The sequence below is a fragment of the Cynoglossus semilaevis genome, chromosome 6, assembly GCF_000523025.1.
Source record: "Cynoglossus semilaevis isolate Cse_v1.0 chromosome 6, Cse_v1.0, whole genome shotgun sequence".
In the NCBI taxonomy this organism is placed as follows: Eukaryota; Metazoa; Chordata; class Actinopteri; order Pleuronectiformes; family Cynoglossidae; genus Cynoglossus; species Cynoglossus semilaevis.
The window spans coordinates 16,221,010-16,242,056 of NC_024312.1; the positions used below are offsets into that span (position 1 = coordinate 16,221,010).

Sequence of the window (21,047 nt, forward strand, 5' to 3'; positions counted from 1 at the left end):
ACACTTTATTTTCATTAGATAAAAAATCTCTCACTGATCCTCCGACCGTGTTAGCTGTGCTGAAAGTTTCATTTTATTTATCTTTATTCATTTGGTGATGTTTTAAATTCGTCGTATATTTAGTTGTGCTGATATATTGTTTGTCTGTATTGTTTTGTTGAATATTTCTGTCTGTGTGGACTGACATAGTCTTCTGTTAATGACAGAAAATAAAACTGCCTGTAAGCATTTTCCATCTCGGTGTCCTCACTGAGGTTTGGGTTGATCTCACACAGACACACAATGCATGTGCCGCCTTTCCCATGGAGCTGTGTCACAGAAATAACACTGCACTGCAGACGATTGCATATTTATTGAAACCAAACCCAAAGAAGTACCAGTATTGTACTCTGTATCGGCGACAGTACACAAATGATGATTATATATAAAGATTGCTTCGTATTATCTTTATAAAAATAGACGGCTCCGTATAAGTTTAGTAAAGGCTGTACGAAGGTGGGAACAGACAGTGAGGAGTGATGACTTGGATACTAGAAGAGAGAGAGAAAATCAATGAGACTTTGAAGGACCATCAACGGGCCGGAGCTGATTTAGAGACAACACAACCAGCAGCTGACAATCTCTCCCCCGTCATCAAATAATACGGAGGAAACAGCCTTTCCAGATGTGACCATCACTCAGCTGCAAAAAGGCTTCTTCTGTCTTCTGCAGTGACCCGCTGACACGAACAGTAGACGCACGGGAGACAAAAATACAATCTGAAGGTTGGAGAACAGTCACCGATGACCTTTGGTGGAAAAAGTGAGCTCCCTTTAGGCTGTGGGAGCAGGACGGAGGAGCCTGCAGGAGCGCGGAGCGTGTGAAACACAATCATTTGCTGCGCTGGCTAAATACAAAGGAGCCTGGAACGAAGGAACGCTTAACGAACACACTTGTGATGTGTCTGCGCTGCTGTTATATATAAAACAAACAACCACTGGGCTGAGCACACGTCCAAAAGGGTGTGGATTGAATGGATGACATCAGTGGCTACAGACTGCCCCCAGCTACAGCCATTCAGTTAGGGCTTCAAAGACGAGAAGCTGCCCACACCCTCGTGTTTCCCTCAAGGAATTACCCTTGACCAGAGGGTTGGACGGAGCGACCGGGAGTCTTCATAGGCGTAACAGTTGTGCGTGTAAATTGTTGGATTGACTTAACACGAGTGGGAAGCAATAAAGATTCCCACCACATAAACTAATGGCTACAGCATGCACAGCCCTGAGCTCTCCCTCTCTTCATGCCTCGCTCTAGTCTCCTGAATGTATTTCATTCATAACACAAGTCAAAGCTATTAGCAGTGAACACAGGAACCCCTTTGTAACATTTTAAAGTCGATCCACCTTAACTCAAATCCCAGTGTTCTGTCCCTGTGATGTCATAGACAAAAGAATAAGGCTAATCTAGATCTACGGGCTAGCCTAGCGGCTTCTATATGGTTCGTATCTTGGGAATTCATTTAATGTTACGTTCACATCTACCAGTCTGCAGGGGGAGTGGTATTTGTAAAGGGTAATTAAATTGATGCCAGTCATAAATTAAGTGCTGCCAAAGTAGAAGGATACAGTGGATGACCAGAGGGTAGAACGAACCAGTTCAAAGGGTAACACACTCGGGCTCTTTGTAGGTGTGTACGGTTTCTGACCCACAGGTGTTCAAAGGGCATTAAAAGACGGATTCTGCCCTAAATTAAAGATAAAAGGGAAAATGTCCCGCAGGCCTCAGCTGCTGAAGAGAGTAGAATGATTCAGCAAAGCTTCATTAGTAACCTTTTTTAGGTGGTGATCATGTGTTAACAACTGGAAGAATGATTGTAAATAAACACAGATAATCACATTTATATACATACGGTTGAATATGAATGGGACTCCACATGATTGGTCTGATGGTCAGTAATTTACATACCATGGATAGTTTACTGGTCCATCAGCTTTTCATAAGCTTTCAATTTGTACCTTTGAAAAAAAGACCTCGACTGTGGGCGTGGCACATTGTGAAATTTAAACTGTTCTCCATAAAAAATAAATAAATAAATTGCTGCAGCTAAGCCATATGTCACAGCACCAGTCGGCAGAGAAAATGATCTGTCAGATGTTTGACATGCTACTCCTGTAGACTGGTCTGGTCCATTTGAAAGGTTCCAATGTCCAATGTACTAATGTTCATTTTCTAAATTGTTAACCAAACTACGACCACTTGCTATATCTCTACCCTTTTGGTTTAATTAGCTTAAAATTAGCATCATGTTTTTCTACACGATGAATTAGCGATTGGCTCCTGAATCTTTAATCAGCTTGTATCTTTGGCTGTACTGTTCGATTCAATTTTACCAGTGAACCTGAAATTCCAACTCAGCGATATATTGTCAACTCCTTAGCATTTAGCAAATTAAAAAAAAGCCAGCAGGAGAGCGAGACTGTCATTGATCCCCAAACAGGGAAGAAGCGCATACTTTTACTCATGTAGTACAATTATTTTAATTAAAAAGGAATTTTATGAAAGAACTAAATCAATGACGGGTCATGAATGTTTCGCTCTGCAATAAAATATCTTATATTCACTATTTTAATACCTCGTTGCTTCTGAACTTAATCATTTGGTGTCGTGTGGTTAGGCCACACTGTTGGCCTGCACCGGGACTGTTGCAACTGACATCTGCTCAGGTGTCAGTGCTCGCAGCAACATGTTTTGCATGGAGGATATACCTCAGGTTTGAAAATGCTGCAGTGATGAGAACAGTCGTTGTTGCACAATTTGCATGAACTGTAACGATGATCTTATCCGAGCTGCTTTCAGGAAGTTTTTATTTAAAACAAAAGGACGGTGGGTGTGTTTTTATCTTCCATTCTGTTCATCAACCTTTCCTGTGTGCTAAAAAAAAACTTGCAGTGTTCCACAAATTAAAGTGTCAGGTTATTGTCTTATACCCATAACAAATGTACAAATGTCCCTCTATTTCAATGCAACAAGACAACAGATTGAAGCAGTTCTACCATGTATTGTCGAAAGCCTTTCCTTTTGTTTTCCTTAATATTTTATACAAGATACAACCGTTATCTTTATTTCATCCCTGTCCCTTTGTCTCTGCCTGGATTTAATACTTGTAATAAAAACAGTTCCCCCCACAGGGAGTCAACCCAAAAATAAAAACAACTAAAGGAAACACAATAAACCACTCTTGCTATAAATACTGCCTTTTACAAGGTCACTGTTCATTAGATTTTGTCTGGGAGAACTGAAGTCAGGTCTCCACTGATCATTCTGCAGCTGATTTATATGTAACGCTGCACTGTATGATGTTGTTGTGAGACACGCACACGCTGCACCACGGCGCAGATCCTCACATGACGGAACACTCCCAGGACGATCCTTCATCGATTTCATGCACAATGATCAAACACTGCTGAGGAACCACTCCAACTGCATCCTGTTTTATTCCGTGGGATCATGCTTAATGTATTCAGTAACTCTCTGGCTGACCTCCAGCTGTGTCAGGGATTTCAGGACTAGACAGTTAACAATTGCGTCGGAGGCACACAGAGCCATTTGTCATGATGATGATGTGCATCTGTTTTTTCTTTGTTTTTTATTTACGCTTCTACATTTATCCAAGACTGTGTCTGCTGCCAAATTACCCCTTTGTGGTGAAACAAACAGGATTCAAAGAGGGACTGTCTGTGTGAGTGACAGCTGCCAGTTGGACGTAGCTGCTCAAAGCACATATTTCACCTTACATGAGGTTGAAATGTGACTTATCTTCATGGTTCTTCTTGTTTCAGTCATGGTTGAAACTGGCTGCAGGTGTAGGCGGAGCTGACACACCCGAGAGTGGAGCGCGTGCACACAAGGTAACGGACCAGAGTGTGACATATTCCACCTCCCCCATTCACTGAATTCACATTCCGAGTGTGTCGGCTTCTCAATACATTTATTAGTCTCACATATTACCATTATCTTTCAACAATAATCTCTTTCAATTTCTACCATAAAAAAGTATTTCAGTTCTGATGCGACCCAGATGTGACCCCAAGCCAGCAGGAGTTAGGGTCAGCGATCACTCATCAAAGCCATAGCCTGGGTTTCCCTGGATATTATATCATAACCGGACACACAGCAGTCACCCACAGCCTAGACATCCTACACTGGAGAGGGCTGTCACTTTCAAGCGTGTCCACTGAGTGTACTGAGGCTTTCAGGTAACACTTCAGTGAATAAATACAATTATCTACACTGTCTGACATACAAGTACCAGTAAAGTCCGAGGGCGCAAAATATTTTGACACTTCCAACCCTTTTGGTCCCATCTGCATCCACCCTGACTGCTGATAGGAAAGACACACAGTGCAGTACATGGGCCAATGGAACTGTCTAGGCTGGTTTTATGGGGAGCACGGGACTGGAACAACAGCTGTGACTCGTCAGCGTTGACCTGCAGCCACTGCTCTCTCCTAAATGTCTGTTAATGAACAGGAACAGGACCAGCTTTAACCACTGTATAAAGAGCAACACTGGTTATTTAACCCTGACTCCTGTCTTTATACCTCATTCTACTACACTGGTATTTGATTTTTCCTTGTTAGATTACACACTATATTCACAATCTTTTTTATATTCTACTGTGGTAATGAGCTTTTCTTCTAAATATACCAGCTGTCAGTCATTCATAAATTTTCAATAAAGCCTGATGATTTTGGCACCGACGTCCACACCAGGTGTCTACAGTGTTTTTCAGGTCTATGAGACCTTCCAAACTAGTAAAGAAATGAAGTCCTTTGCTATATATTTTGTATTGTGTAAAATTGTGTTTAATATTGAGCTGGTCCCAGTGCCATATATGAACATACCATGTTACTTTGCATTCATTACCAAACTATATAAAAATACAATTAACTATATATATAATACGTTTTTATTTACAGTAAAACATATGCAGGGATTAGCCACCAGGGTGACCTACTGTATGAAACTGCCATTTATAAACATTCAACTGTCACCATTGCCCTCTGCAGTACCTCTCCTAAAACTGTAGGGGTCGTGGTCCCATTTGTTGCCTCTGGTGTACGCACTGCCTTACACCACAAGGTCTTACTTATTTTTGAAATGAAACTCGGCTCTTGTTCAGAACTGAACTTCTTACACATTTTCCTTTAACGTAAAGCCACATCTGGAAATCGTACAGACATCTGTACAGATCTTTTTCAGTTACCTCATCATGGACAGACCAAAACACAAGAATGGCGCAAACAGTAACATCCTTAATGGACAACACATTTCCTACATTTGATGAAAAGGTACATGCTGTACACTTGGTAGTGGAAAGTTTTCAAGGTAAAATGGAGTAAAATGGAAAGTGAGGTCCTTGGATGTTAGTTTTTTTTTGTTTTTTTTTTGTAGTGCTGTTCATCTCTACTTCCTGACATTTCTATACACAGAACTAAAAAAAAGACAAACATCACTGTGGCTGGATTCACATTTCACCACCAGCCTAAAGCTATACATTTGCCTTGAATCAGCAGATTGGATGTTGTCATCGCTCAGGGACTTTTGCCCGTGGATCAGGGAATGTTGTTCTCATAACAGACTTTTCTTCAGGTGGCACTCTGCCATTTTCCTTCATTACACCATGGGTCTAAAAAGCCCCAAACCAATGTGACCACAACCCAAGCATGTGGGTCTCCTCTGCTCATGTGCTCTCTCATCTGACGTCCACAGGAGGTGCTGAGAAGTGTGATGTCATGGGGGATGTCAATTGTCATTAGCGAATCCCACTTCTGAACATGTGAAATTTGTATAGACAGATAGGAGTAACAATAATGAATTAACAATTATAAATGAGTGCAACCCCCTGTGGCCACTGGTGACACTGCAGCAGACTGTCTGTGGTGCTGTTTTTAAAGATGTTCTTCTTCATTTCAGGGTAAGAAAATGTTAATTGACACACTTAGGAAAAAATGTCCTTCCTCTTGAACTGTGCCCATGATGATTTAATAGTTTTGGCCCCAGTTGAGCTGTCATACAAAGTTAAAACCCCATCAGACGCTTCCAGTATAAAAACAAAAGCACATTTGGGGTGTCCATAGCTTCAGACGTGATGTTTTTTTTTTGTTTTTTTTTACTTTACAGTCCAAACAATTGGGTCGTATCCAGCATCAGTTAAAGAAAGAACTACAAAATCAAGCCAGACATCTTTTGTTTTTAATGATTCGTTTTCAGAATGTGGATTAAACTTTAAAGGTTTGTTCTTAATGGTTTCTTAAATGATGCTTGAATTTAAATGAAGCATTGCTCTTGATAATTGCTCTGTGCTGGAGCTTTTGTACAAGCGAAAACACACAAAAAAAATGAAAGTATTTTTCATCACATTAGAAGAAAGGCCTTGTCGGTCACAGATTTCAGCTGCACGGCGATACGACTGCCTCACTCATCACGCTGCACGGGCTTTTTCTATCTCATATTTACATTTGTAGAGGAAAAATAAATATCTTGAGAATGGAACTCAGACGGCTGGGGGTAACTAAATGTTTTATTCTAGAACCAGATCAAATCTCTCTCCTGCTGGCAATAAAGCCTTGAGAGGCAAACATCAGGGGTAGTTAGGCATGATTTGTTTTCTTTACTTTACATAAAAAAGAAGCTAAGAAAATCTGCATCTGAAGGTTTCCCAACACAGCATGAAGAATAAATAAGAATTGGGGAACATGTACTTTTGTTATTCCACGAACCAGGAATCCAATATGCTTTCAGATGAAAATTATCTTGACAGGGACCGGGGACCTCTCGCCCGGTCACGTAAAAAAATGCAAATGATTTCATTCTATTTTGTATTGTAAGTACTAATCCGTATCCATGGAAAAACAAATCAATTCCAGCAGCACACTATTCAAATACCGCACTCCGTCAAGGCAACAGGACGATCTATTATCAAATCACATATTTTAGTCGAGGATTATTGAGCCACCGTGCAGCAAACACAACGACAATTGACTCGGCAATTGAGCAGAAATGACAGGCAGTGAATATCTAATGGCTGTGTTGAGTATTTACATTACCTTTATTTCCCTCAAACAGTTCCCTGACAGGAGGAATGCAGTCGCTGCCTTATTATATAATTAATTAAATCTAAAACCAGTCCGGAGAAATCTCAAAATGAGTTTTTTTTACAGTCTGAAGTAATAATTCAATAAAGAACTACTGAGGTTACCTTCCAGTGGACTCACCACCTGCAGGAAGGTTTGGGAGGTTGGTACGGTGCAGTGTGATTTGGGTTGGATGGATGGATGGATGGATGAATGGATGGATGGAACTACTGAGGTTATGGTGTTGATAAATCCCTAAATATTTATACGGCTTTAGTCATTTCTCCATGCTCCCTTTGTTACTCAACACCTCGGCACAATGTGCTAATCTTCTTGCCCCGTCAGGGCTAACACGTGGGTCAACATCACTCCTGTGTCCTCAGGAGCCTTCGCTTCGACACTGTTAATGTTATCAACCACCCAGAGGTGATGCAGGGAGATCAGAGGCCTGGTCTCCTCAGGGACATTTGTCAAGATAACGCTGCCTTAATTAGTGTGTCAGCAGGTGGAGGATTGTACTGAGAAATCACACGAGTTAAAGAAGGAGAAGAAGAGAATAATTTCAAAGATGATAGAGATCCATGTCAGGACGGCATTAAAAAACTGAATGGTGTAAGCCATTGTTTCCCACAGACTCCCCAAGTGAGTCGCAAGAGTTTTTTGTTTGTTTTTTTTGGGGGGGAGGGTCTTCTCGCATCATGTTTCCCAGGAGTTTGTGAATAATGTCTATTGACTTGGGTCGTGAAGGTTTGTGACTTTTAAAATATGGGTCCCCAGAAAAAAAGTTTGGGAAACACTGGTGTAAGTCATTAAGATATGATAGTCTTCTGTAGTCTTGTTTCTAATATAGTTGATGCAAAGCAGATCCTATCGATACACAACTCACAGTCATTTCAATACCACTAAATGTTTAGGTGAAGATCTAATGTGGGCTGCTTCTCACTCTAATGCACAGGTTTCAAACTCAGGCCTGCGGGCCAAATCTGGACCCTGGTGTAATTATATTTGGCCCGCGTGATAATATCAACTGTGTATTAGAGCTGGCCTATATACTGGCAGGATTTCTAGTATTAGCGTTGTATGCGCTATATTATAGCTCATACATTTTGGTTGCTATTTTGTTGGCCTGTGAAAAAACTTACATTAAAAAGGAACTCAACAGTTTAGAGATAGAGACGTATAAGAAAGGAAAGCACACGCATTTCCAGTCAACTTTTACTACCTGCACAGAACATCAATTTTTCACACACTTTTTGAATCTCTGCGTTCACATACAGTACCTGTCTTGACATTACATCAAAAATTGACATTTGCCAGCACGGAATTCACTTCCTCAACCTTGACATTAACAAAGACTACTTTTCAACACAGGTACCGAGAGCAAAAAAAAAAAAACAAACAATGTGTTTTGCTGCAGAGCTTTTCTGCTCATACCCATTAAAGGCAGGCAAGCAGAACAAAAGGGCCAGGTGCAGCAGGATCCTTCATAACACTTTTCTTTAAATATCAGCTCAGACCCCTCATCTGCCTCACACCCCCTTCTCTCCTCACTGCAACAGGAAACATATTGAGTGACTCAAGCCGTGCCGCAGAGACAGAAGTAATCATTTCATTTGCCGAGTAAATTCCACCACCGGGATTTTGTCTCGGATACCGATTGTGCCACCGGTCATCACTGTCTGGTGACCCTCTAAGTGTTTACTGTGGCTGAGGAATGACTTCAGGTTGACATTTTCAGGGGATGGTCGTGTGTTTCAGTGTCGACAGAATGACTGTGATGTCATCCAGATGCAGTGGATCTACTGGTGGTAGTGCAGGTTTGGTTGTTGGTTATGTCATCAGATTAGATTTACTGATTTAGGTTTGCATTTGATTTGCAAAAATGAACACATTAACATGAAAAAAAGAATAACTTTTATTTTAATAACCAAGATGTGTGACAGGAACCTGAGGCAGTGACATCACATACAAATGGGTCTGTGTCTAAAAGCTACGAAAGAGGAACACAGCTCTGAGTATACTTCTCTTGTTGTTCATAAAGACTGCGGAAGTTTTATAACAGGTATAAATGAATCAGATGGTGACTCCGCGTCAGTCATTTAGTAACAGAAATGAATGGAGACACCGTGAACTCATCCTCATCATCTAAATGTAATTATAGAGGATGGACTATTTTTAATCATCATAGTGAAAGCAGTGTCATGAACATTAACAAAGAACAGGACCTGAGTGAGTTGAGACGACACAATCTTCAATAAATTGTTGTGGATACAGTCTGTCACCGCTTTGTTGTTGTTAAAGCCATGGTGTCTTTTAACTTCAAATCAATTCTTATGTTACAAAAACCCCCTCCATATTATGAAACATGTGTGATGTCAATGACATCACCAAGCACATGGCCCTTGGAATCTGTGAGCAGGATCAGTGGGTAACGATTCCAAGTTCTGTATAAGAACTTGTTCCTGATTCCCATGATTAATCAAGACAAATCCACATTCAAAAATATTTCAAAACACTTGTCATGTAACTCTGTATACTGTCTGTTTATCACTGAAATACAAATATATAATGTTTCATACCTGTTTTTGTGACTAATCCAAATTATGGGATTATTGAATTGAATGAAATAGAAAGAGAACTATGTGAAAGTATAACTTGAAATTTTGCTTCATGGAGTCGGTGGATTTATGTCATTACTGCACATCTTGATACTTCTGAGAGAGGCTTTGAAAACTTGTGAAGCTCGTTATTAACAGACCATCCAGCACATTTCGTGTTGAGTTTAGAAGGAATTCAATTTAAAAAAAAATGCATTTTAACAAACTGAGAAATCCATATGGGCATGTTTCTTCATCAGGGTGGCTATATTACTAGTGATTTGAAAGAATTATTACAGCAGCTGCCTTTCCTGACGCCACAAAACCTGGAATGCAGAGACTAGGTGTTGTTCAACCCAGTACTTCTTGCATGGTAGGTGGGAATACTACCACTGTGCCACTGTGGTACTCAACTTATTATATACTAACAGCACATATATAGAAGTGGTATAGATATATAGAAAGATATAGAGAGTATTTACATTGAAATCATAATAAATGTAATTGGTTTTATCATAATCAATACAACACAGGAGTCAAAGACTTTATATCTACTACATACTGTTGAGCCAGTCTGTAAATTTCTATTTCTCCATTAGCAGTCACTTACCATCACCTAAGACTTTTTTTTACATATGATTGTATTGCTTCATTTATCCTGCTTTGTCCTTTTAATAATAATAATTTTTAAATAATGAATTTTAAAAAATGAATTGTACAGGTCTGATGTGGTCTCTCTCGCTCAGCCTCTCTCATTCTAGCTCTTTCTTCTGTTTCATGCTGCAGAGCTTTCTCCTCCTCCCCCGCCACTGTCTCACTTTCCTCCCCCTCCTCCTCCTCTCACTCAAACAACGAGACAGGCAGCAGTAGCTCCCTTCTCTCACACACACGTATAGAGAATTACTGGCACCTACTCTGACCCACATGTTGACATAATATCACTGAAATGATGAGCAGAAAGTGACTGTGGAAATGTATTATACAAACCAACCTACTTTTACAACCCCTGACACGGTGCCATCCTGGCCTGTAAACACCGCGCTCTCGTAGTCTGCCTACGGCTGTGTGTACCCTAAACATATCTGAAAGTCGCTTTAATGATTCATCACAACGTTTGCCAGGACCGAGAGTTTTCCTCAGTGATTGCATCTCTAAGGACGAATGAAAACCATATGGAGTTTCTAAAGTTAGCACATGAAATTTCCCTGCACATAACTTGATAGAAAATGCTCATGTACACAGGGAGACTTACCAGCAAACTCAGGTGGTGATGCAACACCAAGGCAGGTTAAACTAACAGAGTCGGAGCAGCAGTGTGTCCTGTTATCCACTACACTCCTTCATGCATGACTCAGAGGCTGCTGTGAACACCGGACTGTCCAAAAGACACAGCCACTGAAGTGAGAGAACTGTCAGAGCACAATGACAAGACTGAGTCATGTATACAACGCTGGGTTTTTAGCACTGATGCTCAGTGGTGTTGGCGTCCCTCTAAAACCACAGTCGAGAAACAAAAACAGCAAAATGCGGTTTCACTTTTTTCTTTTCACATTCAAAGCAGCCACAAGTAATTAGTTCTACACTTGTTTCTCTCAGTACTTTTGTTTTCATGTCTTTTTTCTGAGATTTACTTGGGCCTGGTTAATTACATATTGTAGGTGATTGATTATTTAATAGATCTATTGAATACACCTAACTAAAGATGAAACATTTTTTTTAAAATCTGCCAAAATAAACAAAAGCATTTAGTTCCTCTGGTTTGGATTTACGAAACAGCATATGCTGAGAAATATTTCTGGTTTAAAGGGGAAGTTTACAGTTCTATTCAGTTACTATAGCATGACGTGTTGTTCAGCATTGCGTCTGTAGCGCAGCTTTCCTTTCCCTGTAGTTGGAGCTCAACTGAAAGCAGTGTATTGTTTTATACTAAATGTAATCCAGTAAAAAGATTTTGGTCCGAATTTTTGAAAAAACATTTTCTTAGTTAATTAGCGTGATATAGGAAATACACGTTGTTAAACAAACTACAACCATAAACGCTACATGTTAGCATTGGTCTAGAGCTTGGCTCTTATTATATAAGAGTTTGTCTTCAGTAAGGCTAGGCTAAGCAAATCTTGCTTTCTCTTCTTACCCACGGATTTGAACCATGTGAGTTGCATTACTGCCACCTACTGGGTCTTGTTAACATATTTTATTAGGTTCTGCATCACATGAATGAAAGAGGAAAAACAAACAAATTATAGAGAGATGGTCAAAACCTTGCTAATTGCAGGATTAGGGAATCCTGCGTACTACAGGTACACAAGGTACACAATGTATAGTTCACTTTGCGGAGACAAAAATATACGGTAAGTATTACAGTTTGAAGGGCTTTTTTTAGAACTGAACAGCAGAGCTTACGGTTGCTGTTTGCACCATTACTTTGACAAACAAAAGAGCAGCCTAATTCATTTGTAGTTCAAACCCAGTGATATCCAGGGATCGTAAAATAATAATGTACATGAAAATACACTAAAAACACAACATCTTTTTACAGTGAATCTGCATACCTCTTGGATATCTACAGAAGTGCACATGGTTTAGAGTCCTACATATGCCATGTTATTAAATAAACTGACATGCACTTTCCCTTGTTGTGATCTCTTCCATATGCCTTCAGTTAGGATGAGGGTTGAAGAATTGTATAGTAAAAAAAAAAAAAAAAAAAAATGTAAAAAAAAAAAAATCTTAAGTGAGCCTGTACAAGTGCCGTCTGACTTGAATTTATGGACCTGAGGCAAACAAATGATATGTGTGTGTTTGAAATGTGAGCATTGCCCTCTAGCACATTTCTGCATTCTCACATCACTCACATGGAGTCCTGTCCACTAAGGTACAGACTGCAGTTCAATCTGTAGCAGATGTGTCACGGTCAAGACACGCGTCCGTCCACGGCATGTGCTAAGTTTGAGGCTTACCAACAAAGCCTTCCATGTCTGGACTGACATAATTATTAGAGCGATGACAGACTTGTAGGACAGGACAAGGTTGGCTCAACTCAGCGCTTATTCAACATCAATGCAGCAGCAGAAAATGGGACTAAATCATAGAGGGGGAATGGAGAAGCAAAAGAGAGAGAGAGGGAGAAGCTGAGAAAAGAACAGTCTGATTAAGACAGAGGGATAAAGGCAGTGGAGCTGCTGGAGTGAGACAAGCACAGGACATTACTTATTCGCATATTACGTCTTCTTTAAATTCTCTGTGTCAAATAAAGCAACTGCAGACAGGGAAGTGGCAAATATGGACTGTATTTGGAATGACAAACGCGTAGCACGAAGGTCAGAGTGCTGAGGCCGCATGGAGTGTAATGGGATACTGCTCCAGTAGAACAGAGTCGGTACTGGATCAGCAGATGTAACGCCTGTTAGAAAACAACTGTATGGGCCTCTTTTTTGCAGTAAATCCACATACTGTATGATGTATTATAGAAGTAAAAACACAAACACGTGAAAACACATCAGGCGGGTGTTATGGCATGAGTTCAAATTCAATAACAGAAGCAGAGCCTTACTAAACTGGTTTACAAACAACTAATTGTAAATGTCATTATTTTTTAATTTATTTAAGTGACAGAGTCAGAATTATTGGATAGCGTTGGTAGCCTATTGACCTCCAGTTGTCAAAGATCTTTCCTCAACAGACAGGAATGCACCGATGACTCCTAAAGATAAAGTGAGACTCTGGAATCGACTATTAAAATGCTATAATTTCAGTGTCGCTATCACTTTCACGACTAATCTCTCCATTGCAAACAGAGCGAGACAAGTTCAAACACGTCCAGGGGATTGATGGGAAAGCAGGGAGAAAAGTCTCACATTTACAAGTGCTCGAGGCAAAAAAGGGGGAAAGTGTTTTTTTTTTTTCAAGTGGTTGATTCAGGCTGTGCTCTATCAAACCTTACCTTTGATTTTATGGGCTTCATATTTCATTTTGAACACCCACTGAGCAGCATACTAAACAGTGAGCAGTGACGCAGGGAACAGCAGCAGGGATAAACACAGAAGCTTGTGTAGGTTTACCTTCATATTTCAAATAATAATTATGTCCTGCAGCAAGTTTTTGGGAACAATAGCATGTCATAAGCATAAGGTTTAGTACAGTATAAGTATATGAGCTGCAAACTCTCATTTTTTCCAAAAACATGACATGAATAAAGAACATGAAGGTCCAACAGTGAATTACTGGACACTCACTGGTCCATTTTGATCCAGCAGAAAGTTTACATATAAAGATCGAAACCCTGTTTCTTTTACCTACAACTGTGTTCAAATCCTGTTAGTAAAGCAGCAGGTCTGATAATCAGTCAGTAAATGCATGTGAGTAAAATGAAACTAGAAGATCGTCACATTTCATTGCATACAGTTTTTGTGACATTCTTGTTTGGTGATATGGTGTGGGGGTCCCTGCAGCCCCTGTTACAAACCTCTAGTCTAACTTCTCTGAAAAATTGCATGACTGTGACTTTTTTAAAGCTGAACTGTCCTGCCGGTTGTGTGTGTTCTGCTCATCACAGTTCATGGCCACAGTGTGAGACACTATGCGTCTATTTTTTGCGTTATCAAATTGCGGAATCTGAGAACTCGGTTCACAGTTTTTCAGCCTTTCGATTCAAAGGTACCTTGATGTGTCCTAACAGGCTGAATATCTCACCTTTCCAGTGAAGACAGGACAGGCTGCAGTGAAAAACTATTCCTGGTTTGATTCCCAGATCCTCCACTGAGTTAGATGTAACCTTAGCTAAAGACTGAAAACGAAATCTCTCCTTCCCCCTGTATCTCGGTTCAACACAGATGTGTGGACCAGTATTTGTGGGGGAATTACCAAAACTAAAAAAAATAGCCTCATATTTGGAAAACAACAACTGCCTCCATCTAAATAAAGAAATGTAAAACTGTGTGGTAGACGCTGGTGTTTTCTGTAGTAATCCACTTGCTGTTACTTGTTTGTTTTTTTTCTGCCATGATGAGAAGTGGAGTGACAAGTAGACATTGTTGTCCTGGCTTTCATCTGTCGCTGGATGCTTTTTTTAAATTATTTTTTCTACACTGCCATCTGAGCCTCTTCCTCTTTCTTTTTTTCCTAACTTGATGGGAACATTCCATTGTTAGTGCATTCTAACCATAGTGAAAAGTTGTATATACCTGCATCTGATGACACAGTGTACTGTACTGATACTACGATGTCAACACTGCCCTTCCGCTGATCGTTCCCTAAACCGGACCATAAACACGTTACACGGAGCGGTGAGTGCACGCACCGTGTTGTCATCGTCATGACTGTGACAGAGCCAATCTAATTTCAGTGTCAAAGGTCAAGCATGAAAATTAGATGAATATACTAATTCAGTCCCAGCTGCAGCAGCTCCATCTCATATGACCAACACAGATTGGCGCTGTGGTTTTCTGCTTTGGTGAGCTCACTAACAAATATTGATTAAAAAGTGCCCACCATTGACATCAGGTTACATTCTCTCTTTAAAGGTAAAAGCCTGCCGCGGTTCATCCACTGGCAGGATTGCTTCATACAACAGCAGCAGCCATTTTTTTATTATTATTATTGGGAGCGGACTGAAACTACTTGTTTGCCAGCTACGTGTATGAACTCATACAGTTCAGTGCAAAACAATTCTCTTAAACGAAAGAGAAGAAACACAGCCAATGAAAAGAAGGAAAAATAAATATGTTTCCTCCTAGACTTATGAAGTAAACATGGGGGCAGCTTCATTTTTCTGCCTCCAGTACCAGCTTCTCCGTATGTCACATCAGCACTCTCTATTCTCCTCCCAAAGCTGACAATTAACACCAGACCAACTGCTGAGCAGTGTGATTCTGTGAGTGCACGTGTGTGTGTGTGTCTATATATTTATATACTGCTGTATAATGGTTTCCCCTGTGCTGATATGCTATATCTTACACTCAGACATAATGGGGACCGGTCTCTGCCAGTATGGAGTGGTACCAGAGTAGAATACAGTCATGGCTGTCTGTCTGCTCTCCCTACAGCATATGTGCACCAGGCACCGACCTCACATATCTGCAGTGGTGAGTAAAGAATAAAAGACGTGAGAGGAATGGGACCTGCACTCTCTCACTCCTGCAACTTTGGCTGCTCCAGCAGAGTGGAGGAGGAGTAGGAGGAGGAGGAGGAGGAGGAAAGAGTTGGAGTTCTATTAGAAACATACACATCATCCCCTCAACAAGTCTTTGGCTTGTTGTACTCTTCACACATGATGTTTGTACTTGAAAAACATACAAAAGTGGGCTCTCACTTCAGGCTACAGCAGACCATACAGTGCTGCATAAAATGAGCGTTCAACTGCTTCAATTCAACTGTTCACATCATGTGAAATGACCAGAGAACAGTTCCTTAGCTTTGGTAAATGACCTAAAGCCCGACCTAAACTTATAGGTATATTTTTCATATATTTCACAGGCTGACTGCTCATCTGAGTTTAAAGTTTTGGCAACATTGTATTTCTGTCAGGTTTCTGGGGAGTATTTTGACATCTTGCTGATGGATTTTTCCCAGGTTGATGAATGTGTGTCGATACTCAATAGATTTTTACAAAGAAAGCCTCACTTAATCTCCTTTATGTTGAAATAACGTTGACATATTGAGGCCTGCAGAGCCACGATATTAAAACACACACACACACACACTGATGTTTATTAGATATATTACTAATGGTAGCTTTGAATTGGTCATGCCTTGAGTGGTGAATTTGATATGGTGGTTAAAGCTCTGAAGCCAAACATTTAAACACATTTTCACAGTATTAAATATGAATCTTGCTATGCAGGGTACAATGTCTGCACAGTACCTGTGACTGCACTGTACTATACTTTAGTGTGTTGTCATTATTATCACTTCGGGAACTCTATGTTAATGTTCCTCTTCTATGTGAACTTGACGAAGGACACTTTATCAAATCTGGTCCCAGATCATCTCTGCCAAGTCTGGAAAATTGTTTTGCACATTACACTTAAAATGTAATTAAAAACTCGTCCTCAGGGTCATACATGTCCCTGAGCAGCGAATATCATGTTCACCCCAGACATTCTCTTTTTTTTTCTTGAGTGCCATTAAAAAAAATGAAAGAACCATTGTGTTTCTATGACTAGTGGGAACCATAAGAGATATCCCAGCATGCAGCAGAGGTTCCTGTTCTGATAGAACGCTACTGTTAAAAAAAAGGGAAACCTACCACCCTGCACAAATAACACTGAGTCAGACTGGGTGAGAGGAGCTTCTGACATCTTAATGTGTGTGTCTCTGAGTGTGTGTGTCATTGTGTTGTTGCACACTGATGTGTGGGAGGTTTGCCGTATGTTGGATTTGCCACTGCAGCATAACGTAATTATGTATCCTGTGTTGAAGCATACTTTTTTTTATTACGAAACCTTTGTGAGATTTTTCTTCCTGCAGTGAAATTACTAGAGAATTATACAAACATTTAGAACCACTCCAAGCCTTTGTCTTTTGAGGAGGACTGATGGCTGCCAAAATGGACGCACTAGGATTGTTGAAAATACTAATCCCATCACTGTTACTGTCTAAAAAATTCAAGCAAATTTTCATGATTTTCTGTTCATGCTCTAGTCCTTCAAGACATGATTATTTTTGTAAAGAAAAGACTGTTGCAGTATTTAATGTTTGAGGAGTTTTATATTAGGAGCTGACTGACTCATGAGCTGCTGTTGGTCGCGACAGTAATTTGTACAACCTACTGATAAAAAAAAATGTTGGTAAAAAGAAATGTATTTTTAACTGATTTTTCTATACTCAGTTTAATTAATCCAAAATAATATCCCTAACATTTTACATTGCTATAACTCCACCCTCCTCCTCCTTTTCCTCCTCCACCATCTTCGTATGCACATCGACTTCGCTCTAAAGGACTTACAAACAATTCAGCTTACAAACAACCTCTCTGAAACTATTTTGATCGTAAGTTGGGCACTGTCTGTATATATATATATATTTGTATATTTTTACAAAATATTAAAATATTAGGAGCTCAACCGCTCAGTGGAATACAAACTCCCTCCACCGTTAATGGCCTCATTATTAAGAGGCCTAATAGAAGCTTGAAGCCTTCAGTAGTCCTTCATTGAATTTGTGACAGTCTGAATGGGAGGAAAAACAAATTACGTTGTTAAAAGAGTTTTTTTTAACAATGTTTCTGTAGGACTGCTCAGAGTTAGGTGATCAGCTACAGCATAATGTGGAAAAATCACTGCAATTACTCCCACTTGGCAGAGAGACACAGAAAATGGATGAAGCAATGTTCAGCTTGGCAGGCAGTGGTTGGGGTAGTGTCACCCCACCCTTGGATTGACTGGCTGTTTTTTGTTTTTTACTGAATGCCAACAGACATGTCTCTGTCACAGCTCCAAGGCCATGTTAAAGTTATTTAAGGTCCTTAACTATGAGGCTGCAGAAGAATACCTTGGAGTGTAAAGAATTTAGTAACTCAAACATGCATATGGGATCAGTGCATATCACATAATTGTTGGTTGTGGGGAAAAATAAAGAGCTCTAATGCACAACTACTACAGACTATCAACCAGGGTCTACTGTATGCCCTATTCCTCAATGAAATGTACTTTTCATACCAACAGGCTTGAAACCGTTTATACAGCCTTCTACCTATGGCCTTCTTTCCAGCTCTGGTTCCATCTGCTGCCACCTTGAAATCACACACAGAGCATTTACTGAATGACTGGAGCTACTGTAACCAGCCAGTCACATACCTTACAGCCCTCAACATATGGCAACACTGATTGAACATGTGTGATGGATGTAAAACTGTCAGTGCACATGAACAAAGCCTCAAACCAGGCTAGAATATCACCGAATCACCACTGATGACTATAGTCAGTCTGTGATTGGCTGTTGTCATCAAGACAGAGCTATTGCTAAGGGGCTGTTTTTTGTTTATATATATACGTATATATACTAAATAATATTATAACATTAATACTTAGTTTGACATTTCCCAAGCCTTCAGCATTACATGAAAATTCCACGTGCCCCAGACATCTTTTTTTCATCATCTCATCCTATTCCCTGGTCCACTGCAGCACTGAACACTCGCCTCACCTCTCCCGCAGCTGAAGTCACACTTCACGTCAAGTGTCTTTCAGCACTCCACAGTATTTGCTCATAATGTAAACTATGCGGATACATTTCATCCTCTCTGCACTGTCCTTCCGTTTTCGACTGTTAATCACTACACATGAACTGAATCTGACAGGGGTGCTGCAGCTGAGGCCAGACTCTGTAATCCAAGTATGACAGTACGCATATTTGGAATATTCCACTGCATGTAAAACGTGATGAGTGGAAAAACATGCTACTGTGCCAGATTGGCGTTTGTGACTCAAAGGTTATGAGGATCTGGCTGCCTGAGTCTGACTGTCTGTCTGACTTTGTCCCTGTCTCACTCTTCAACTCAGTTTGATTCACATCACTCTGGATAATGCATGGTAGCACACAGGTCTGCCAAGGCCTTTTATTATAGAAACCTGTTGCAATAGAAACCAGCCATGGCAGCACTTTAACAGCATCCATCAAAACAGGGGCGAGCCTGCATTGTGTGGTGTGTGATGCATTGCTGGTTAGGCTGTGGTGAAGTATGAATACAATTACAGTTACAAAGCACATCGTTTAATGTATTTCATTACAGCTGAACCCAAAACGTGATTTCTTTTTTATCACGGAGTCAGTGCATGTACGTGGGAATCAAAGAAGAATAATTCCCTCTTTTTTCTTCTTGAGTAAGAATTAAACCAAACGCTGTGGAGAGATTCATAACACAGTGTGGTAATCATCTGTGGTTGTGCAGGTCTGCAGCTCTAAAGGAAACTTGCCAAAATAATCTTACTTGTATGTATTTAACATAAATAAACAACTAATTTGTTTAATGATATCCGGTGTCATGGTTATCCACTGGCCTTATGTCTGAAATACGATGTCTCTGTAATATTTATGACGCTTGACTAACTTCAGCAGTGAAGACTGTGTGGTCATTTGAAGTGAGGCTGTGTGACATTAAACACATGATCAGAGCCATAGAGGGGGTAAACCTGTGGATGATTTTTTTTTTTTTTGGGGGGGGGGGGGCAATTGCTGCAGCTCACCGTTTGCATTCTTCCCACAGATGAGGTGCTGCCAGGGCTGCAGGGACCCCCATATCTCTGCGTCACTGTTGACGGCCTGTTCCAGGGTCTCCACGGTGATCTTGGGGATGCCGTTATCCCGCTCCAGCAGCGCACTGCGCAGCACTCGAGCGTAAACCTCACGGAAGAGGCTCTCTGCGCACGCAGCCAGGTAGATGGCAGCGTGTTCGTGGATCCTCACCGCGACCCTACTGTCTACCATCCACCTGAAGAACTTGCCCACGTTAAAGACCAGCCCGCAGCGCACCGACTTGCCGCGGCTGAACTTGTCCTCCTCAGTGCTCATGTTGTACAACGACAGGGCACCAAGGGCCGCGCTGATACAGTTTATGGACACGCTCCACGAGAGAATGATCTTTATGGCACTTTGGATCTCGTATTTAGTGCATTTGGCGTAGCGCAAACTCAGGCGCTGCGCCTCCTTGGCGACTCTGACCAGGGCCCGGCTGACCAGCACGGACAGCCGGTGCAGGACGTCCTGCGGCGGTGTGGGTAAGCTCATCTCCTCGTCCCTGCTCAGTGCGCTCGCCACTTCCCCGAGACTCCACGGCACATCCTCAAGCTCGGGTAGTTTAGCGCACCGCACGGTGCACTCCAGGATCTCGGCGTCTTCGACCAGGACCGTATTAACAGTATCCAGGCTGTTGTGGCGACTGTGCATGGAGTCGGTTAATTGCCAGTAATTCGCTCCATGTGCATCTGAGCAGCAGAGAGACGCACTGGAAGACCTGAAGGAGTCTGCTGCTCCACCATAACCTGAGTCTAGCGTCAAATCCTCCAGGGTCCTCGCTACTGACTTGCTACTCCTTGCCATAACTGCACTTCATGCTGCAAACAAGGGCTGGCGAAAAGTGGAGGAAAATGTCCGAGGCGGGGGAGTTTACTCAGGCTCTCACCCGACTCCAGCTCTCTGTGAATAAAAAACGACTGTTCTCTTCTTTAGGGAAGAACCATTAGAGGCAAAAGTTGAGGGTTCTCTCCACCGTGCATCCACACTGACCCTGGCTGAGTGTGTCAGAGGGAGGCAGGACCGTGGAGAACCGACACCAGCTGCCAGCCAATGGAGGACGGGGAGGAAACAGCAGCGTCGCAATTGGATCGCTTTGGAGAAT

The 21,047-nt window shown here is 41.2% G+C and overlaps 1 protein-coding gene across 1 annotated transcript in view; it reads right to left on the minus strand.

Annotated features, from left to right (window-relative positions):
- btbd11b (BTB (POZ) domain containing 11b) overlaps positions 1–20,749 on the minus strand; it is a 56,085-nt gene extending 35,336 nt beyond the window's left edge. Inside the window, 1 exon segment of the mRNA XM_008312357.3 lies at positions 19,897–20,749. Within this exon segment, the coding sequence (XP_008310579.1) occupies positions 19,897–20,749 (853 nt within the window).
- Between the last annotated feature and the right edge of the window lie 298 nt (positions 20,750–21,047).